Below are 22,917 nucleotides of genomic sequence, written 5' to 3'. Positions count from 1 at the left end.
TACAGGCTTCACCTATCTGAGGAATCATCAGCACTTCTAATGTGCAAGGAAATAATTCTGGGAAGCAGCCGGCAGCTGGGGCACTCACTGAACAATGGCCAGCCAAGAGCACTCCAACAAGCCTTGGCAGTTGCTTTTGCACAGAGGCTTACGGACAGGGTAAGGTGCTTTGTGGCTGGTGCTTTCATCCAGCCCTGGGGGCAGCTCCTGGCTCGCTCGGGCTGGAAGCCAGCAGCAGCACAGAGGCCCCATTCGGATCCCCGCTGCATCTTCTGTGCATGTGTCTGTGCTTTGGGAGGTGAGCATCAGGCAAGGGGGATCAGCCAGGGCTGGGCCCCTCGCAAAACCAGGGCTGCTGAGCCAGCCTTGAGCTGTGAAATGTTCTCTAGAGCACATTTTAGGAAAGGTTTGTTGTCCTCTCCCCATTTATTAAAAGGTCTGAGATTTATTCTATTGAGATAACGATCTGCCCTCAGGGAGCTGCCTTGCAAGCAAACTTCACCCCCCTTTGCAGTTTTGCTGGTGGGAGGAAGGTTTAACCCCTTGCTCTCGGAACCTCCCGTTATCCCAACAAAGGGACAGCATCTGCTCCTGGGAATACAGTTTTCTACCCTGTCCGGGCAGGGAAGGGTTTCTTAGGTTGTGGTCCCTTCAAAATGGGAAAGGGATGAAACAATACCGGGCAAGACTTGTCACAGCTGGAGATGCCAAACCTCCAGTGGCTACAGCAGCTGGGGCCCTGGCTTGCTGCCCCAGCGGCAGCAAGGCAGATCCTGAGGCATATCCCAGCTCCTGCCCCTCAGGAACCGGTCCCCAGCAAAAGGCCAGCTCGAGAGGGGTCCCCACAGACATTTTCCTGCGAGGATTCTACCTGAGATGAGCACCAACATCAGCGAAGCTCGCAGAGGGGCGAGAAGAGAGGTTGCCAGGGAAGCGGGCTGGGAGCTCCAGCGAGCTGGGAACTCCAGCAAGCGGCCACTGGCTTTTTCTAGGGCCATGAAACTAAAACAGCGAGGGGGAGGCCTTCCACATTGCCTGACATTGTTCCTTGGGGGACTGTTTCTAAGAAAACCTGCTCAGCCCTTCTTCCCAACCTTATCTTTTTACCCCTAGCAGTTGATCAATGGCCTCAAGCTTTGGAAATAAAACCTTTATTTATTTATTTATTTCCTGCTGATTTACACATCACAACACAGTTTGCAGCTCTGGTGACAGGCACGTCCAGCATGTGCAGGCTTAAATTGTGATGATGATGTAAAACAGCAATTCTCTAAGATGAGCCATCCTCTTTTTGAAAACTTTGCCCAGTAGAAGTACCATTATGGTACTCTCAGAAAGCAGTCACCAGCAGCACACCCTTCCCACACCTTCTGATAAGGAAGCCCTTATTTGGGATGCAAAATCAACACTGGAAAGCTAGGAAATGGCAGCTTTACAATTATCTCAGCAATCTTTATCTGGCTGCCCTGTGCGTAACACTGATTTCATTAAATATTCACACATTATTTTCTTCATATGATCCTGACTCATTCGGTGCACAGGAAGTCGCATCCGTAATTCTGACATTTTGCAGGCTGAATGATTGATTCAAGCCTTTAAACAGCACACTTCAGGCGTGAGGGTGGTGGTTGTTGTGAAAAGCAATTATTGTTGTTTAAGCGTAATTATTTTCGCGTTACGACTAATTATAAACGGGTGTTATTAATGGGAGAAAGTTTGTTTACGGGGGTTGGAGTTCGGCAGGCGCAAACACACCGAGTAACAGCTTTGGCAGCCGGGCGCCCCTCGCCGCTCCCGTGTGTCACGCTTCCTGCCTCCCGCCCCCTCACAACCTGCGTTACTCCGAACTAATTTTATTTATAACTAGGGAAGGCAGCGCCCGTTTCTGCCCGCTTTTTGGGGCGCACACGCCCTTGGCTTCCACAAGCCCCTCGGTTCCCCAAGGCGCGAGCCGCCGGTTTCGCGGGACGGGCGAGCGGGGCGTGAGGGGGCGCGGCGGTAGCCCCCCGACGGCGGCTCCGGCCGCCATTTTGTGCCCCCTGCCCGCGGCGGCCCGGCCGCGCGCGCTTCCCTCGCGCCGCGGCGGGGGAGGGGCGGCAAGGGCGGCGGCAGCAGCAGCAGGGCGGAAGCGCGTCGGCGGGCGGCGCCGGCCAATCAGCGGCGCGCTGCCGGCGGGCGTCGCGAGGCAGCTTTGCCGCGGCCGCCGCCGCGCTGCGCTGCTCCCCCCTCCCGGTTGTTCCCCCCCCCCTCCCGGCCCCGGTAACGGCCGCGCGCCGCCGCAGCCAGCGCCCTGCTCCCGCGGGGGCGGCCCCGGCCGAGGAGAGGCGGGAAGGGGGGTGGGGGGGGGGGGAAGGCAAAAACGGGAGCGGCCCACGTGATGGGCCGGCGCAGCCAATGAGGACGGCAGGAGGGTGCGCGTGGCACGCGAAGGCCGCAGGAGCCGCGAGCGGGCCGCGTGGGCCGGGGCGGTGCGCGGCGCCCCCGGAGCCGGCGGCGGGAGGCAGGTAGGAGGCGGCCGGCCGGCCGCTGCCCGCCGCGCCCCCCCCCGCGCCCCCGGGGCTGGAGCAGTGCTCGAGGAGGCGGCGTGAGGCGTGCGCGTCACGTGAGCGCGGCGGCCCAATCACACGTGCGCGCTGGCAGGGCCGCGTTTGAGGCGAGCGGACCGGGGAGCGGCGGCGGGCGGGCGGCGATCGCTCCTAACCCGCCGCTCCCCTCCGGGGTCGCGGCCGGCGCCGCCGCACCGCGAGTGGGGGTGCCCGGGGGTGGGGGTGCCCGGGGTTGGGTGTGCCGGCTGTGAGGGGCGGACGGGGCGGCGGGGCTGCCCGCTGCCTTCTTCCACCCTCCGCCCGGGAAGGGTCCGGTGCGGCCCGGCCCCGCGCAGCTGCCGCCTCCCGGGGCCGGCGGGCTCCTGGGGCCTTGTCCCCCCGCCCCGTCGGGGGCGTGCCCGGCGCCTCCCGTCACACGGCTTCGCCCCGGCCCCGCGGGCCGCGCCCGCCCCCTGCCGAGCGGGCCCCGCGGAGGGGACGTGCGGGGGGGTGAGGCGGGGCGTAACGGCTCGCGGGCGGCCGTTGGCCCGCGGCGCCGCGCGTGCGCCCGGGCACGTCGCGTGAGGCGGCCGTTGGGCAGCGCTCCCTCCAGCCCCGCCCCGCCGCTCCCTCTGCAGGCGGCCCCCGCCGGGCGCTGCCCGGCCCCGCCGCGGCTTCGTGCGGGGCGAGTGCGCCGGCAGCCCCGGGGTGGCGCCGCGGGGCGTCCCCGGTTTCAAAGGGAGCCGGGGAGCGCCGTTTGTAACCGGTAGGCGTGAGGGTTTGCGGTTGTTCCTTCAGCCTGGCAGGCTGAGTGGCTTCCAGTAGCTTTCCAGTAGCGTGGTTTGGGCTTTTCGCCTCGTTCCTTGAGATGTCAGAGCTCGTGCGTTTGCGCTGTGACGCTGTTGATGCGTGGCTTCTGAGCTCACAGGTCGTCTTCAGTCTCCCTTGGCAAATCTCCTTGAAGATTTGAAGACAGTACAGACTGTGAAAACTGAAGGTCTCGTGAAGAAGAGGGCAGGCTGCAAGGGGAAATAGCGATTCAGGGCGCTCTGCCCAATGCAGCCACTCAGCACGCTGCCGCAGCACCCTTTTGGTGCCCTCAGGCACAGGTTGTTTTGTTTGTGAATCTATTGAGAACCGGAATGGGGAATTGATTCTTCTTGAAAGTCTTGCTGTGGGCGAGCATTTTTATGCCTATGTATGTGTTTGTGGGAAAATAGCTTACTTCTTAGTCCTGGCAGAGATGGCAAAATTAATTCACTTACGTATTCTGTCAGGCAGCACCAGCTACTAAACTCACCTACTGCTTGCTCAGTGCAGCATGTGCTGCTGGGAGGTTAACATGCAACTGGATGAAGCCAATGTTAGTCCCACTTGTTAATAAACTTGCTTGGTTGTCTACCAGGGAAAAAAAAGGAAATAATTTTTTTTCACTAATACCAATTCTTTACACTAGATTACATTAAAGCATGTGACTGTATGTTGACTGTTTAAAGCTTAATTTCCTGAGGAACTGGAAGTCCAAGATGCTTACAGACATGGTGGAAATAGATCTGTGCCTTAGAGGAGTGAGGAAGAGCTTTCACCTGAGAACAGCTGTTTGTCCATTTGCTGTTGCATGGGCAGCAGAGGATCTATTAAAAAAATGGAGACATGATATGCAAGTAGGCAACAGTCCCATTAGCTGCAATACCAGCAAGACTTTCTTCTTGAGGTTTTGTTCTTCAATAATTAAGGATGTGGTGGGGTTTTTGTTTGGTTGCTGTGTTTTTAAATACTGTGTGACTTTAGAATCCAGCAGTGAATTATGATGGCAGAGATTCTCTCTCCACAGTGAGATGGAATATTCTTTCCTTCTCTGATGGATTCTGGCTGTTCTAGTGCCTATGATAAATCCTTGATGTGTCTCTTTCTGATCTGGATAAGGAAGAATGGAGTGAGAACAATTTGGGTGAGAAGAATGGTGAAGGCTTGTCATGAGAAGAAAGTAGCCAGAAGAGCCTGTTTAACAAAAACCAAATCAAGGCCCAGATAGGAAGGCAGTAAGGGATATGAACATTACAGAAGACAGAAGATGGAGTGCAGAAGCCAGATAAAGTGTATCTACAATGAAAATGTTTGCATTCATTGCTACAGTCTCTATCTTCAGGAAAAGCCACTTTGGAAAACAACAAGGTCGTGACCAGTTTAGGTTGTGACCTAAGTACAGTTACGCAGATACTTGGGATGATGGAGTTGTGCTGTTTTGCTGACTCTTGCAGTGCAGTGCTTTTTGCTAATATTAATGTTGCGTGGTTGGCGTGACCGCAGGGTAAGTCAGAAATGAAGATGGATATGAAACTTGGAACCCATCGCCAACAGTCCGGTGCTTTAATTGCAGTACTCTCCTTTTGTCGTAACTGAACAGGGTTTTCCTGATGGTTACAATTTGATGCACTAGAGCCACTGGCGACTCCGTAGCAATGAGCATCTCTACAAAGCATGAGCTGAATGAGTAGCATAGTCCTGAGCTCAGATAAAGTCTTCCTTAATTTCCTGACTTGCTCTGCTGAATGTTCATGTTTTTGGCTCTTATTTTTTTCTATTATGTGGAGAAGATCCTCAGCTGGAGATATGTGCATGCGATAAAAGTTATTTGTGATGGCTATGAAGGGACTGAAATTTGTCAAAATGGTGTTGCTCTTGTTGATTATGGCCAATATTACATGGGAGAGAGCAGAAAAAAATGGTTTCTTCTTTTATCTTGTAACTTCCCGTAGTTGGAAGAATAGCATATTGAAAAAACACAGCATATTAATGACTTTATGAAAAATAGGGGGAGTAATTAAAATGCTTTATTTTAAATATTGAAATAATAACACACTGTAAATACCTACACAAGTAGAACACTGGTTATTTGCAGTGAACACTGACATTTCTCCCTTTCTTCTCCCCAGTGGTTCATAACTTGTATAAATGGGTTGTGTGTTTCCATTTTGTAGCCTTCGGTGTTTGGGAGGATCTCTGTGTATCCCCAAAGCTCAGGTAGCTCCTTAGAGACTGGATATTGCACACTGTGTTGTGGGATTAATGGTGTCAAACAAAACACTAACTTTAAGGCGGACTGAAAGTTGTGACACGCTTGGCAGAGTTTTTTCTGTAGGAGAGGCTGGTGCAGGTATTTCCTCCCTCCCCCAAGTGTTTGCCCGCAGAATAGAAACAGCAGCTTTTGCAGGGGTGCAGCTGTCGGTCTATGAAGCACTTCCTGAGCTACCAGCTAGTCAGCTGGGAATAGTCAGAGCTCCGGGTGCTGAGAAGTGAATTGGGTTTTACTATAAAGTCAGGCTCTGGGCTGAAATGTGACGTCTCACAAGCTGTGTCATTCCTGCACGTTGGGGATAAGTGAGTTCTCTGCGCAGGTAGGGCGTGCGTTTTGGTATATTTGCATCAACAAGGAAACCACAATCTGGAAAAGCAGTTTTCTTACTATTTTTTGTTTTCCCCTGCAACAGTCCATTTCTTAAAATGTCTTTTTTTTTATCTTAGGCCACAGCTAGGTTCTGCCACCACTTAGACCTGTAATCTTCTTGACATCAAATTATACTTCCTCACTGTAACTAAAGGAAGAACTTAAGCTACTTCTCTGCCACAACTACGTGGTGTAAACCATTTCTTTTTTTAAGTAGATCTGGGGTGGGATTTTGTTGCCTAAGCACAGGGGTCCAGAGCCATTACATATGGTGTGACATCTGTGTACAGCAAACACTCAGCTCTGGCAGGCCAAAACTCTTCTGGAGAAGTAGTTGGAGAGCGTTGGGACAAGTAATGGTATACAAATGGGACTGTATACCTTGAGAGGAGCAGTTTAATCCAGCATGGAGTTTGAGAATTAACAGACTTTCTTGCTGCGTGCTACTGTGTTAATCATTCGCCCAAGTGGCAAAGCATTGGCTAAAGAAAGCGTATTTTTGTATTTTAACCCTTCTAGCGTACACATTGCACAACACTTCGTACTATTTATAACATCACTGGATTTCCAGGTCTTTATAAATGTTTTTTGTGGCCACGACTTGGGACTTGGTATGATTTTCAGGGCTGCCTGGTCTTTGTTGCTGGCAGACTTATAGACTAAGACTCTGCTGACTCACTTCTGCTGGGAGTATTGTATTGCCACGGTTGTTTTGGTAGCTGTCCTTTCCAGCTAGTGAGTGTAGTTTCAGCTGCTGTCACTTTTAGCTAGTGAATGTGAGAGCTGAAAGCCTCCGTTATACCCCAGTAGTAGTGCCTTTCATGTACCATATCTCAAAGTACGCCATCTGACACAAGTCTGATGTTGTATCTCTACTTCTGCAGTAGGGCTCTCCGTGTTCAGACCGAAGAGATGACTGCTAACAAAAAACACCATCAGCACCTCTTTTATGTTTTCCGCAGGTTTGCAACCGTTAAGTTCTGCCTAACTGTCTGCAAGATGCCTTGCTCTCCTCATACCCACCTAGCAAAGCCTGAGCATTGTGACCCTCCAGCTGGTGGTCTGCTACGGATTTATTTATTTATTTATTTTTGAGAGGGGTTAGAAGTAAGACTGGCTGAAAAGCGCAGGTTTTCAGTCCAGCTCCAACTAGCCAGTCTGTGGACTGCTGGTTGGTGAAAGTTACGGTGGCTGTTATTTGTGGTGGGTAGGCTGGGAATTGGTGCTCTATGCTTGCAGGCATTACTGAAAGAAAGAATGTGGTTTGCATGACACGCGCTCAAAATACCGTGTTTTAGGAAATAGTGTTGGGAAATACAGTCTGTAAAGATTGTAGTTTATGCTTTCGAGGTTTTGCAAAGCACTGCTGGGTAGTGAACTTCAGAGTTTCTGATATGACCATTACGTTATTAGTTACTATCAGGTGACTCCACTGATTGTGGAGGGCAGTATGCAGTTGGTGCAGGCCAGTTCCTTTCTCTGCTACCAGTTGGTGTCTAGCACAAACAAGGCTTAGAACTGCTGGTCTGACTGATCAAAATGGACAGTTCTTTATTGCAGTGCTCTGGTTTCTCGTCAGCTGTAAACTGCTCAGAACGGGGTTACTTGAGCTGGTGGGAGGTCATGGAACTTCTCTGACCTGTACTGGTGAATCTGCTCTCTGATAAACACAAGGCTCTACTTTTGTTCCGGCAAGGCTTACTACATGAGTTAGGTAAACTGGTAGCAAAATCCCTGGTAGCGTCAACAGTCCCTGGTGTTGCTTCTCTTATCACAGGGACACGTGCCGTGTGCCTGTGGCCCTATCTGCCTCTCGGTGTAGTGCAGCTGCTCTGAGTGATTGGTTGGTGTAAATGGCCTCTTAGTAAAGGTGGGCGGGGGGACAGACTTCTTACTATCACCATTCGGAAATGTGTTGCTTAACATACAGTTGTGCGTCAGTGTATCCTGTGGCCCTAAAATGTGATGACCACCATACCTAATAAAAGGAATTCACGTTTTTATCAGGATCACTGAACAGGCATAACTTCTATTTTGGAATAAGGTCTGTACAGCAGTACAACAGCAGCCGTTCCTTCAGCTCCCCTACACCTGGGTGCGCCTGAGTCTTGCCCAGAAGATACAGTCTGTGCCTTCCACTTTCTCTCGCGGTGGAAAATGCGCAATCACAACTTCCTCTGTAGCGTTGTAGTGTAGGGAATGCTGGAAGCGTTCCAAGTTTTGTAACCAGCAAACATTTTTTTGGCATGCTTAACAGGGAGGCTTACAGTGATGAAGTTATAAACCAGGTGCAGATAACTTGGTGGTAAAACCACCGAGCCCTGCCTTTAACAGTGTGCCTCTGTGCATCCCGCCTGTGAGGCGGTTACTACTGAGAAGATCGGTGCACGGGAAGCCTCTGCTGTTGCTCCTTTACATCTGCGTGGAGTCTCTTGGGGGTTGTACGGGAAGGGTGCATGAAGACAGGGGAGACTGGGGCAGAAGAGGGAGGACAGAAGGAGAGAAATGTCCAGAAGTACGAAATGTGAGATTTGAAAATGGTGTGTTTAGAGAAAATGGGATAGAAGGGAGAACGTACAAAGGAAGGAGAAAGCATCAGAAAGGATTGTGGATAACAGCTGGGATTCAGATATTATACTTAGGGGATTCCTAATCCAGTCAGTTAAATGAAGCGTTCACAAGTTGAATTACAATAAATGCTTTTAATGTACAACTGAACTAAAATGCTTTCTTGATTCCTTCCTTCCCCTGGCTTCCCATTTGCTGCATCAAGTACAAAAGCACTTTTTTCTTGTGCTGAGGTACTTCAGGAACTTCTCAGTGAGAACCATCGTGTGAAGCTGCTTCAGAGCATGGCTGAACATGACCTTAGCCAAAAGAATACTGTCTCCTTGTGAGGTTTCGTGCCTTCCTGCTCATTCCTCTGAACCTTTCTTCTCTCCTCGCTCCCAAACCTGTGGTTAGCAGCGTTTGGGTGTGACCTGTCCCTGACCCCACCCTTCTGCCCCCAGTACAGGGGCTGAATGCCGCCTTCTGCCTCTCCTTCTTGAGCTGCTGGGCGGTATCAAAAGCACAGCTGTACGTTGTTTCATACCGGCAGGATTGTGTATTTAGTTGGTTTCTCTGTACGGAGTCTTCATTTTAACTAGAATGATCTCGAGCTAGGAATAAAAGGAAAAAAAACGCTGCCTGCCTTTCCCTCTCAGACGTGCCGACGTTGCGATTTGATGCACGTTTTCCAAGTGCCTGAGCAATGTGATTTCTGTGGTGACGTGCCGGGGGCCGCTCTCCGCGGCACGGCGCTCGGTTGCTATGGGAGCCGCGGGGGCGCTGGCCCTGCTGCGGCTGCTTCGGCCGGGGGCGGTGCGGGATCGGCCGGGGCCGCTCCGCGAGGAGCCGAGCGGAGGCAGGCGGGGGGGCTCCGGCCGCTCCTGGCCCCGGGGGCTGTCGAGGGAGGGGCCCGGCGGAGGCCCGCCTGCGCCGCCGCCCGGCCGTCGTGTGGCAGCGCCGGGGGCGGCCCCGCGGGCCGAGGCGGGGCCGGGGGGGAGCGGGGCGGGCGGGGGCCTCGCGCGGGCGGGGGCGGGGCCGGGGCGGCGGCTGGGAGCCCCGCGGGGCTTCGAAGGCGGCGGCCGCAGGCGGGGCGGCGCCGCTCCCGCGCCGCTTCCAGAAGGTTCCGCGCGCGCGGCGCGGGGCGGCGCGGGCCCGCGAGCCGAGCCCGGCGCTGTCGGCGCGGGCACGTGACGGGCAGGCGGGAGGGAGGGGAGGGAAGCGGGGGGGGGAGCCCGCCGGCGGGCGGCGCGCGTGCGCGCGTGGCGGCGCGGTGACGTCAGAGCGGTGCGCACGCACGTTGTCCCCAGCTGGCGGACACACGGTCCGCGTGAGGAGAAGGGGAGCGCGGCGCTCCCCCCGCCCCGCCGCGCCGCACGGTAACTACGGGCAGCGGGCGCGCGCCCCCCTCCTCCCCTCCCTCCCCCCTCCCTCCCCGCGCCGGCCGCGCCGCCTCCGCGCGCCTCCCGCCCCAGCTGCGAAAATTAACACCAGGCGCCGCCACGAGGCGCCGCCCGGCCGGGCCCGCCGCGGCCGCCCGCCGCACCGCCGCCGCGCGAGGCGCCGCCGCCGCACCGCCTCGGGACCGCCCCGGGGCCGCCCCGCGCGACCGCCGCCGCGCCCTTGTCGCCGGGCGCTGCCCCGCCGAGGGGCGGCCCCGGGGGCCCCGCACGTGCCCCCGCCCCGCCGCCCGCCCCCGGCCGAGGCTTCCGGCCGCGGGGGGGGGCGCTCGGCTCCGCTCGGCTCCCGCCGCCTCGGCCGCTCGCTCGGGCGGGCGGCGCCGCTGCCGCGCGGTTGAACGGCAGCGCCGCGCCTGCAGCGCCCGCTGCCATTGGAGCCCGCGCCCGCCTCCCGTCGGCAACGCGGCGGCGGCGCTGCGCCCCGGGCCGGCCGGGCTCCGCTCTGCGGCGCGGAAACCCCCGGAGCTCCGTGTTCGCACGTAGCAGCCTGGGTCCCTGCCTGAAGGGATCCGGCTGCGTTCCTGCACGGCGCCGGGCGACTTGCGCTGCTTTTGCCCAGTTGGCTCCCTAGGGAGCTGCCTCTTCTCCAACTTGAGGTCTGGGGATGGCTGAAGAATAGCTGACGCTGATCAGAGCCTGAGGCTTCACAAGTGCGCACGCTGGCCCGGAGCAGAAACTGCGCACCCCAACACAAGAAATACCGAAGCCGCATTATAATAAAAGTGGCTACTGTGTCTGACCAAGTGTAATAAAACGTGTGAAATTGTTCTTGTAACAGATGATGTTAGTGCTGAAGGAGCGTAGCTCCTGGCTACTGTAATTGCGTATAATCACATTGTAACCACAAGCATCTCAGACGTGCTAGATACTGTGAGCGCTGCTTATGGTAGAAATAACTTTTAGTGCTATGTAGGAACTTTAAATATTGGAAAGCAAAAGCAGGCTCAGTAGCTCTTTGTACGTGTTGAATTCTGGCTGAATGCATGGCTGTTGAGACCTTTTGAATTTATTTCTGGCATGTGTAAGTTCTTCCTGAAGTGAGGTTAAAGGCTTTCTGTACATCTCAAACCACATTTAAAATCACTCAGTGTATTTCCTCAATAAGCTACTACAATTTCGCTATATGGTGCACAGCATTAACGTGAACTCACTTTGTGATCCTACGTTCAGTATACATACGAACATGCTGTGTGTGTGGAGAGAGATGGCAGGTCAGTGGGAAATCACATACAACTTAGAATGTGAATGCTTTCTCCCTGCTCCCCAGACCTGTGATATTAATAGACGTTTATTTCTCTATTGTGTTTTTATAGTTTAGAGCTTTTTTAGGGAAGCCTTCTGGGGGACTGCAAAAATGCTCTGTTGAAAAAGCAAGGCAGCGTTTGTAAAACAGAAAATACGAAGCTGGTTTTGCACAACTGATTAATTTTGTGTTCCTTTCAGTAGTGTTGTGTGTGTGTGTATAAATGTTTCCTCCTCAAAGTAAAACTGAAAACCATGTCTTGTAACTTCACAGGTCAAAACCTGTGGAGAAGGCTTTTTTTTTTCCCTCCTAATTTAACTTTTACATGAAATTCTAAAACGTTGAGCTGAAAGAGTAGAAGCGGGTCTCTTGTATTTCTTAGGTGTCGAGACCATTCATCACGGGATATAAATCGCCCATCTCCTGAGCTTTGAGGTCATTCCTTGTATACATGTGGCTGCTGGCTTGGACAGCGTGCTTCCTCCTACAGTACTGCAGTCCTAACAAAATACACGTGTCTTACGGAAGACCTGATTCACTTAAAACTTGTGAGCCTAAGTTAATTATCTGAGCAGAAATCTGATTGCTTTCAACCAGCTAACTCCTGGTGATGGTGATTCACTCTTGTTTCAGGTTCCTGGTTCCCCCCAGCTATGCATTTGATACAAAAATGGGCCGTTCTTTTTGGTGTGGTATTCCGTGTGTAATCGTGTTTAAAATACAAATATCTGAGTAGGGGAATGGCAGTCTTGTGAGGCACTGGAAGGCTACTTTAAATGTTCCAAGCTGCTTAAATAGTATATGTTTTTTACTGGCTTAGCATATTGATAAAACACTCACCTGTGGGTTAGACGCAAAACGCTGGAATTATGTATATGCAGGTAGAGGAAACTGTTTAGTTTTCTAAGCAATGATTGTCCTAATCATATCAGTACCAATGTTTTCTTACTTTACTTAAAATATTTTCATAATTTAGAAAACAGATTTAGCTAAGTTTGCCCCGTGCTTTTCATTCTTCCATTTTATCTTAGCTGCATGGCCTTTTGGAAGGTTAGTTGGCCTATTTTTTCCCCAAGCGTACTCATTGGAACTATTTTGGCCCTTCCATTCTTTGTCTCTGTCTTGAACAAGCTTTTAGAAGATCTCAAGTTTATGGGGAGGGAAGGGATCCCAAAGAAATCCCAACCGCACAAACTTAGTCTTTCTCAATAAAGAAATTTGAGGAAAACAATTTTTTTTTCTCCCGTTCCCAGAGGACCACTGGGACCTCTTTATTTCTGGCAAGAGCAAATGACTTCTGCCTTTGTGTCAGAAACGTGCTGTTTGCTCTCCTGAAAACTTCTGCACGTTTGCTAAATGCTGTTTCTTAAGCAAACCTAAAACGTTGAGCCAGTATCAGAACAAAGAACGCTTTGATGTACTGACCAAAGCAAAGAGCCCTGTCATGGCAAAGCGTGAAATGAAAATGCACTTCAAGGATGTTGTACCCTGCGTCTCTGAGGCCTGAAGAACATATGCACAAGCAGACTTGACTTGATACGTCCTAATTGTGCTTGATTTTATAGTAGTGATTATCTTTTAAGTTTTCTATATGGAGAACTGTTATAAAAAGGATCTCTCATGAGACTTTAACACCTTTTTACGAGAGTGTATTTCAATAACTTTAACTGGCTTTCCTTTTTTTTTCTTTACAGAAAGCCGACCACATGTAGACGATCATCAGAACTGCGTAGAATTTACCTTTGATTTGAGAGCTTATAACAGTGCTCATCATGGAGAAACAGCAGATTGTGCTGGGTAACCGGGATGGCGGGGCAGTGTTTGGTACAGCACCTGCTTTCTTTGTCATCCTGAAACAACAGCAGGGGAACGGTAAAGCTGACCAAGGAATCCTAGTGGCGAACCGCGATGCCTGCGCTCTTGCCAGCAGCGTGTCAGCTCCAGTCAAATCCAAAGTGAAGACCTGCCTCCCAGCTGACTGCGTCTCGGGGGGCATCACTGTCACCCTGGATAACAACAGCATGTGGAACGAGTTCTACCATCGCAACACCGAGATGATTCTGACGAAGCAGGGGAGGCGCATGTTCCCATACTGCCGGTACTGGATTACAGGTCTGGACGCCGGCCAGAAGTACATCCTGGTCATGGACATCTCCCCCGTGGACAATTACCGGTACAAATGGAACGGCCGCTGGTGGGAGCCCAGCGGGAAGGCAGAACCCCACGTCCTCGGGCGAGTGTTCATTCACCCGCAGTCGCCTTCCACCGGCCGCTACTGGATGCACCAGCCGGTGTCCTTCTACAAACTCAAACTCACCAACAACACCCTGGACCAGGAGGGTCACATAATCCTGCATTCGATGCACCGCTATCTGCCGCGACTTCACTTGGTGCCTGCAGACAAAGCCACAGAAGTCATTCAGCTCAACGGCCCCGATGTCCACACGTTTACCTTCCCACAGACAGAGTTCTTTGCAGTTACGGCCTACCAGAACATACAGATTACCCAGCTGAAAATAGATTACAATCCTTTTGCTAAAGGATTCAGAGATGATGGGTTGAATAGTCGGCCTCAGCGTGATGTGAAACAAAACAGTAACTTAGAACTGGAAGGAGGTAATGTTTTTAGCTCTGCCAGCCTTCGTGGTCGCCCTGCTGAAGTTGATGCGTTAGGTTTGCATCAGAGGAGTTTAGATTCTTCATTCGTTGGTCAGAACCCATCGGACATTGATATGGAAAAAGAATCCTTTAATGCAGAAAGGGACTTTATGGGTTTCCTGGACACTGACCTGGCTTCGGGTGATATGCCAAAGCTAAAACAGGAAGCCTCTGAAAGGTGGGTTAACATTCTGCTTTTAGAACAAATACTGGTTGAGCAGGGGAACTTGGTAAAACGTCAAGTAACGGGATGGCCATTAGACGGATCTTTGCAGCTAAAGTTTGCTTAACCTGAAATGATGGAACGCTTAATGTTAGTAAAAGCTTCTCTTTGCCTTGAACGGTCATCTATCAGTCTGGACTTTCTAATGCACAGTAATGAGGAGTACAAGAGTTTGGCATTTTTTCCTGTGTTGCTTTAACTCCTTTTGTAAAGAAATATTGAAGGATTTCACTTAACCCTCATAGGAATTTAGAAGAGTAAATACTACTTTTTAGAGTTTTAAACAGAGTGCATTCCAGTCATCAAAACGTTGCCTTTCTTTTTAGAGTTGTTTACCGCCAAGCTATTTCTTCAGTTCTTTTCATTAGAGGATGGGTGAGGGTGTGTGGGGTGTAAGGGTATTTAGGTTGGGTGTGTGTAGGGATTTCCACAAGGCAGTTGTAACTGGCAGCGTGCCACTGTTTTGTCAATAACTGCTCGTGTGAATTCTTCTAGCCCTGAGGAAGAATGAGGTTAGCCTGTCTTCGGGTAGTCAGTTACTTCATGTGTGCTGGGAAGTGAGAGAATCTGTGCCTAGGAAAGTACTTCAGAATAACTGCTACACTGCTTGGACCCTAAATTGCTGTTTGATAATTCTGTGCTACATACTCATCCAGGTTTGACTTTTTGAGCCATTGTAACTTCTCAAAAATAGTGGTAAAGCAGTCTAGAGTACATTGAGAGCCTCTCCGTAGCGTTGAACCTTTGGGTTTCTGCTAACCAGCAAGAGTTTGGGTTGGGCAAGCAAATCTGGCCAAGCCTATAATTTTACTATGCTTTATCTTACTTTTCAAAACATAAGTAATGGAACAGCAGATTTATTGAGTAATTAATTTTTGTCAAGAGATGTGAGAAGTACTTCAAACCTGAAGAAACAGTTTAAAGAAAAAAACATGTTTCTCTCCTGCCACTTTTTCTTCAGGTCCGTCTCTGACTTAATCTGCCAAAGATTGAGTAACAAAAGCAACCTTATGTAGATCAGCATGCCAAGAAATTATTTAACTGCAGGTAACTACTTTATCAATGTAATTAGGCTATTAGGGTGATGGTGTAATTAGAGGTCACTTCTTGGAAGAAAAATGTGGTACTTATAACATAATTATAGTTTGTTTCAAAGGCTGTACTACATTTAGTGTGTTTTAGAGAGAACAGAGGTTTGCTTGATTGTTTTTTCCTTGCAGAAAGCTTGTTCTTGACTTTTGAGTAACTGCAAAACTGTGAATCACAAAGAAGTTCTCCATTCCTTGAGCCTTTCTCATTGTAATTACTCTTACAACCACGGGAATTGCTTTGGGGTCTGGTGTCCTAACCTTTCTTCTGTAGGACCTTCCAATGCCATTGTATTAGAGAAGAATGCTTAGATTCTCAAAAAGTGGAAATTTTAGAGAAACACATCTTGAAGACTGAAAGTAAACTGATTTCAGACAGGATGGGCTATCTTTAATTCTAAAAAATACAGCATGGGACAGCGTTTAGGTAACTTCACATGTTGTAAGTAAACCAGCAAATCTCTGAAACTAATGACTGAAAAGTTTGTAAAATTATTTTATCTTAAAATCGATTTTTCTCCTTGGAGTTGGCTACAATTGAAAAAGTTTAAAGTTCTGGTCATGGTTATATTTGGTCATGGTTATATTGTTCATTTTGTTTGCAAAAGAGTCATTGAAGCAAATAATTTGGAGAGAGATTTAAACTAGACAGCTTGGGTAGTGGTTCCCTTCTTTCTCTAAGCATAAAGACTGTGGTGCTGAAAGTGCAGGTAGTATCTGACCCTATAATTTTCTGGCTGTTTTAGAACAAAGCACCGTTACTTATTTTATAAAATAATTTTAAGGACTCGAGGACCTTTTGAAGAACAGGTGATACAAGTTGGTAGGCTCTGTTTCTTCTGGTTCAGAGTGTATTAGTAGTGTTCTCTAGTTTCTCATCTAAGACAAGTTTAGAACCGTAGAATCATAGAATATCCCGAGTTGGAAGGGACCCATAAGGATCATTGAGTCCAACTCCTGTTTACCTCTAAATTTACCTATCTACTCCAATTTACCTCTAAAGTTTGCTAAAAGCTGCACAGAGGGAGTCTGTAAAGGGTTTTTCTCTGACCTGGGCCAGGAAGTATTTCTCATTTGATGAATAAATGTTATCACAGTCCTGAAACAGTCCTCAAGCTTTGTCCAGCCTTTTGTTTTAAACTTTGTAATCTGTGTGAAAAAGCCAGATTCTGTACTTGGAAACAGAAGAAATGATCTCACCTCAGAATTGGCAGAATTCTTTCTGTGCTGGAGTTCTTCAGGACACTAGTTTTCCTTGGTCCCTTCAGATCTGTTCACGCAGTTCTCATGCAGTGCAGCCGAGATCCGTTCATACATACAGCAACCTTTCAAGGAAGGGGTTGAGAAGTGGCATTTTTCTTTATCAAACAACAAATATAACTATGCTTTTTTTTTGTAGGCAAGCTCTTACCCGTAAGTTGATGGGTGCTATCTTGCCTTTATGCTGGGTCGTGATTTGGGCTGATTCAGATGTGTTGAAGAGTTAGAAGCTGGGAGCTGCAGCCTCTCAGACAGTGCTCCCCAAGGAAGTGAGGTTCCTGGTGCTGTGGGGGGTGATAGTTCCCCCGGTGCGCAGGTTTGCTGACCAAAGGCTTTGCCTTGCTGCAAATGGAGCTATGTAGGAGGGTGAGTGTACCTGAGGATAATTGTAATCTGGAGTTGTTAACGCACTTTGCAAATAAAGGATTCTTCTCATACTAGCTGGTGTATTTTCCTCTATGTTTTGGTAGTGTGTTCAGTTTCATCAGGTGCACTGTAAGGAAAAAAAAATGTTTAATTTGAACTGTGGGCACTTGTAAATGAATGTTTATGCCTGAAGCCTCTTGGATGTTGGGGTTATAGAGCGAACCCCAGGCAAAATTCACCAGTTCGCAAATCTTGCAGGCTGGTACACGCTTCTCCTGTCCAAGATCTTTTGAAATTCTTGGTTCAAAAATACAGAAATGTTTGTTTTCTTTATAATGCTCCTATAGGCTTGTTTTTGTAATTTAGGTGTCTCGTGTTTAGTCTGACATTTCGATTTTCTTTCCTCCTTGACTTCCTTTTGGGAGAGTGCTGTAGTGATCACCCATCAAAGCTCAATCACAGATTGCTACAATTGCTGGATTAATTCCAGATAATCCAGATATGTGTTCCATGGTGTACTTTAAAATTATCCACTTGGAAAAATCCATCTACGTCAATACTTCCAGTAAGAGAGCAGCTAAACAGGTGAATTTGGCAAAATGCAAGAAAACAATTTCCCTGCTTTTACCGTTTTATTGTGAGGTACCAAATAATATATTACTTGGGGGTATAAAAAACTTGTTTAAATATGAGCATTGTCCCACATCAGGCAAAGAAGAAGGTAGTTCAGACATGATCTCAGCATTTCTACCTGATCTCTGATTAAGCAGGGGATTTTGAGAGGACAAACTGGTGTGATTCATTTTCCCATAGCATATAGGAAGAGCCTATATAAGGATATTTCTGTGGCTGCTTGTGTTGGAAATAGCGCACATCACAGATAAAGAGCCAAAACAAATTACTGCTAAGAAGAAACTGTTGTTGTTGTTGTGTGAAAACTTGACAATTGCATCTGAATTTGAAATCTAAACAAGTGCTGGTCAGCATTTGGGTGTTTGATCTTCTCATACATACACACATGGATGATACCTCACTCTTGTCTTCATCTAGCTCACAGTTTGCAATATGCAGACTAAAATAGCATTTGTGTCTACAAACTTCTTCTTTACAGCAGGGCTTCTTTGTTTTGGGTACTGTCCAGATCCCTCACAGAAAGGCATGCATCTTGCCTAGAAAGTAATGCATCCTGCAAAGGATAAAGAAGAATGTCTGGAGAAGTCCAGGCTTTACAGGGCTTCCAATTGGAAACAGTAGAACTCAGGTGAGAAATTTATTCTTGGCCAGCAAGCTCATTAGTTTTTTTGTTTCTTTATTTTAGAGAATGTTCAGATAGAGTAGCAGCTTAATCAGATTCCTTAATTCCATTCACTTTGATAATGGATTTGCCATGCTGAACAAACCTCTGTCTTTAATGTGACAGAACCTGGAGCTGTCCAGAACCTCTAAGCGTATCATCTTGCAATTTCTCTCATGGTAAAGTCCTTGAAGAGGAAAGTCTTTTTAATCTTACGTTTGACATTCTTAATGAAATGAAAGATAGAAACACTTAGTAGAGAACTTGATGGCCAGAGAAGATGGTAAACAAAACGGGAGTGGTTTGCAACTCTCCTGCAGCCCACCATTCCTTTGCAAGGCAGGTTTTTGCTTCCAGCTTAATTCTGGTTACTCAGTGTCCTTCTGAATTGTGGCAGATTTTCTAGATAGGTTCTGTCTTGTTCCTAGGAATTTTATATGTAAACACATCAGTGTGCATCCTGACTGTCTGCTCCCTGTCCTACATACACCACAGCCAGTCTTTGTGAGCTGGAGACTCCCAGCTCCATGTCATGACTCCTGTGTGTCCTGGCTTTTCTCCTTTATGTCCTCAGTCTATGGAGGTGGAAGCAGCCTCTTCCTCGTCTTCTTCCCCTTCCTCTATCCCAGCCTGGGATTCGACTGAGCATAGTCATTGCATAGGGAGGGACGGAGATGTATAAATCTATATAAACTCTATTAAAAAAAAAAACGGCATTCCCTTTATATAATATATATAATATATTACTAAAACTGTTAAATTATTGAAATTGTTAACATTAACACAAATATTGATATATAAATAATACTTGAGTAACTACACGATGTCAATGCAGTTTTAATAATTTAACATAATTTTAATATATAATGCTGTATAATACAAAGAAAGAGAATGTTGGAATGCCATCTGATGTCTTTAGTAATGTTTAATGTTCTGACTGTTACTTTCTGAGGCTCGTACTGGGTTTGAATTTCTGGTTTCATATCTTAGCTTTCCCTTATGATGCTGAGGAGCCAGCTTTTGATGCTCTTAACAAAACGGCTGACTGTAGTTTTCTGGCTGATATGGCTGTCACTCAAAGAAGCCTGGAAGTGTGACTGGCTGTCTGCAGCGTCCAGTGCATGCTGTGTCAAATTCTGGTTAGGTCAGTACTCAGATGAAGTGTGGAAGATAGAGCATGGTTCAATACCTGGTTAACATTCTGCAGCTGTTTTTGAAAAATAGTTTCATTTAGGAGTTTTCTGCATGAGGTTTCAGGATGAATTAACTAAAATTTCAGTTAAATCATGTAAATTGAAGCGCATTAAGCACTCACTTGGCTTCTTTTTTTCAAGTACAGTGGCTTTCCAAAGGTGGCCATTAGATATACAGCAAACTAAGTCCACTTCTAAGCATTTAAAACATCATAACTTAGCATGAGTTCATATTGTCTTATATAGGAAAAATGCAAATGTTAATCCTGATATTACTGGGGAAGGAAATCATGCTGCTGCCTTCAGATAAGAAGTTGTATTGTTTTCGGTGATGCCTTATGTTGTTTTTTGTTTGTTTGAATGCTTACTGCTTGAAACGAAAGCTAGTAAATGACAGCTTATTTAGCAGACTCATGCCTGGAAGTTCTTCATGATACATAACAGAGGGTTATGGGAAATGTTGGAATTTGGGTGGAGGAGGAGATTTGATACAGATCTGTTTTTTTTTTTTCCCCTTTCCCCCCTGCACAGTCCCATCACTAGCAGTTACAAAAGCAGTTCCCGAGTGGCATCCCCAGTGGATCCAAATGGACACTTCAACGTAGTCATTAAAGAGGAGCCAGTCGATGACTATGACTACGAGACAAGTATTTGCACACAAGGAATAACTGTGAAACAGGAAGACACAGATGAAGAAACTGATGAGTATTCCAACACTGATGATGATGATCCCATTCTACAAAAACGCCTGAGGAGGCGCAGTGAAACAGATGGGAATGATGGAGAATTCAGGCCTAGGAAGCGCATGCTAACCAGTCCTTCAGGTGTTGCCAAAGCAAAAATGTTAAAATTGGATAGTGGGAAGATGCCTGTAGTCTATTTGGAACCGTGTGCAGTCACAAAGAGCACAGTGAAGATCTCTGAGCTGCCGCAGACCATGCTGTCCTCTTGCAAGAAGGATAAATCCCCTTTGAGTGCAATACTGGATTCTTTGCCTGTTTGTTTTGAAAATCACAAAGATTCCTGCACAGATGCAGCCACTGTAACTGAGGAGATAGCTATGAAAAAAATATCTCCTGGGAGTAAACTGTCACAGAAATACTCTTCAATCAAAGAGGCCCAATGGGTTCTATCTAAATCACCTAATTTTAATCTCAGGGGCTCTGTAAGCTGTCACTTTTCAGATAAAGAGATCTGTGGAAGAAAAAAGCCTGGAATACTGAAGAATCCTGTGTCCATGAAAGGTGCTGGTAGCAATCAAAACGCCATGTCATCAGGTACAACTAAAAGAGGAAGGCCACGGAAACTGAAAATCTCCAAAGCTGGTCGGCCACCTAAAGGTATAGGGAAACCTGTAATAACGAGCAAGAACAGCCCTCTGGGGCCTGGGAGCATCCTTCCGGATGTTAAGCCAGACCTTGAAGATGTCGATGGAGTCCTCTTTGTGTCCTTTGCATCAAAGGTAAGACCAAACTGATTTGAGTAAAATTCAAAACTCTTTAAAAATGTATCATTTTCTATCTCTTTGTACTTAGAAGCAGAAGGTATGTTTTCTTTTAAAACGAGTTGTGAGAGTTATGGCCTCCTTCCAGATCTATTATCTTGTCCCTAAGTTAATTATAACATTGTCTTACTTAATGATTTCTGGAGAAATACTGGGATCTAGGGTTCTGTATAAAATAATGCATACTGATTTGTCTATCAGTCTTGTATTTGGAATGTTACAATGATATTTCATGTGACTTAGTTTGCATCTAAGTAAGTGTTTTTGAGGCACCTTATTCAAGGCTCTTTATATATGTAGGAAGCTCTTGACATTCACACTGTTGATAGAGCTGGAGGAGAAGAGTCACAGAATCTTCAGGCTCCCTTGTTGACTACAAATGATCCAGGTACTTTTTTTTTTTTTAAGTGGATGTCCCTCACAATAAGGGAATTAGCAAGGGCACACTGGAAATGTAAACGTTTAAGTCATTTTTTTTTCCACGTTAAATGCTTTTTACACATTGTCTCATTTTACTTTTTGAGCAGATTGCCAAGCAAGAATACAAGTACTGGAAAAGGAATTGATGGAAGAGCTGAAAACCTTAAGGCACAAGCAAGTAATACATCCTAGTCTTCAGGAAGGTAAGTGTGCAGCGTGTATGTTGTTGCAGCTGGTTGTGTATTACACTCAGTCATACAGAGTTGATAGTTTCCTACTGGATATAATACTATGTATGTCTAATATAGTTGGCATCTGATGTTGGTTATTTTTTTTCAAACACTGGTTGTTGAACAATGTACGTGGGTGTATGTACAAGTAGGAGAATATGAGAGGAAAACTGTGTGAAACTGCGGTCAGTAGCCCTCTTGCCGCTTGTAGCAGTGACAGAAAATCTAAAGTATCTGACCCAATTTTTTCTTAGAGGCTTTAAAAGTGGTTTCAACCAGCCAGTAAAGATATTTTTGTTTTCACACATTTATGTTGGAAACCAAGAAGAGATGGAGGAAGCAAAAGATGTTTGAATCTCATACAGCGAGAGACTTCATGTCATTATATGCCTCTTGTAGAAGATGCTGAGCATTCAGACTTCAGGCCGTGCCTGTTTTGTAAGGAGTTTGTCCTTGTAGAGAGCAGATGGAGCTAGAAATCCAGAAACACTTAACTAAGACAACTTTTCCTCTGTTGGAGTCTGCTTCTTTGAGTTGCTGTAGATCCAGGTCCACTAGTCACATAGAAGGGCCAAGCAAGGTACTTGCAGTTTGCGGTCTCTCTTACACTGTTTTGTCCTGAGGTCAGATAGAAGAAAGTCAAGGATCAACACAGCAGAACTTATTCTCTCTGCTGATGATGTTGAAAGTCTTTGGTGATGCCAGTCCTGAGACCGCTGGCTTTGGCATAGGCATCAGAGCAGCTGATGAAGAAACGGATCCAAACTGAAGCAGCATGTACCTCGTGCTCTGGAGGTTCTGGTCCTGAATTTCTCACGTATAATTGTAGTGCTGTAGGAATTGTGACTCCAGATACTGATATTGACTATGATGCTATGTATTTTGGGTTCTAACAGAATTCCTACTCTGAAGAACCATGGATTGTCTCAAATGGTTCATGCACATGTGTATGGTGACATCAAATGTGTCAATTTTTGCAATTGTTTACGGGGGGTGCCTTTGCTTCTTGCTAGTGTTGAGTCCCTTCTTCTACCTTTACAAAGCAGTCAAGAAGAGTATTAGAGAGCTCTTAGAGGTCTGCCCTGGATGTAGTGTGAATGAAACAAGATCATAGAGTCACAGAATGGGTTGGGTTGGAAGGGACCTTAAAGATCACTCACTTCCAACCCCCTGCCATGGGCAGGGACACCTCCCACTAGATCAGGTTGTCCAAAGCCCCATCCAGCCTGGCCTCGAACACTTCCAGGGATGGGGCATCCACAGCTTCTCTGGGCAACCTGCGCCATTGCCTCACCACCCTCATAGTGAAGAACTTCTTCCTAACATCCAATCTAAATCTCCCCTCTGTTAGTTCAAAGCCACTGTCCCTTGTCGTGTCACTACGCTCCCTGTAGAGCCCCTCCCCATGTTTCCTGGAGGCCCCCTTTAAGCACTGGAAGGCCGCTATAAGGTCTGCCT

The 22,917-nt window shown here is 47.7% G+C and overlaps 1 protein-coding gene across 11 annotated transcripts in view; it reads left to right on the top strand.

The window, feature by feature from the left end:
- Positions 1 to 2,396: 2,396 nt before the first annotated feature.
- MGA (MAX dimerization protein MGA) overlaps positions 2,397 to 22,917 on the top strand; it is a 65,019-nt gene continuing 44,498 nt past the window's right edge. For 6 of the 11 annotated variants that reach the window (XM_050711318.1, XM_050711317.1, XM_050711316.1 and 3 more), the window contains exons 1-5: positions 2,397 to 2,504; positions 12,918 to 14,059; positions 19,837 to 20,767; positions 21,110 to 21,197; positions 21,337 to 21,432. In XM_050711318.1, coding sequence (XP_050567275.1) covers positions 12,996 to 14,059; positions 19,837 to 20,767; positions 21,110 to 21,197; positions 21,337 to 21,432 — 2,179 coding nt within the window. In that variant the 5' untranslated portion in view covers positions 2,397 to 2,504; positions 12,918 to 12,995. Of the gene's footprint in view, positions 2,505 to 9,782; positions 9,900 to 12,917; positions 14,060 to 19,836; positions 20,768 to 21,109; positions 21,198 to 21,336; positions 21,433 to 22,917 lie in introns of those variants that run through there. The other 5 variants (XM_050711319.1, XM_035539389.2, XM_035539387.2 and 2 more) reach the window with 2 other exon arrangements.

This window comes from Cygnus atratus, chromosome 5 (genome assembly GCF_013377495.2).
Source record: "Cygnus atratus isolate AKBS03 ecotype Queensland, Australia chromosome 5, CAtr_DNAZoo_HiC_assembly, whole genome shotgun sequence".
Taxonomy (NCBI): domain Eukaryota; kingdom Metazoa; phylum Chordata; class Aves; order Anseriformes; family Anatidae; genus Cygnus; species Cygnus atratus.
The sequence above is the reverse complement of the archived record's forward strand: the minus strand, read 5'-3'. Positions and strand labels throughout refer to the sequence as shown.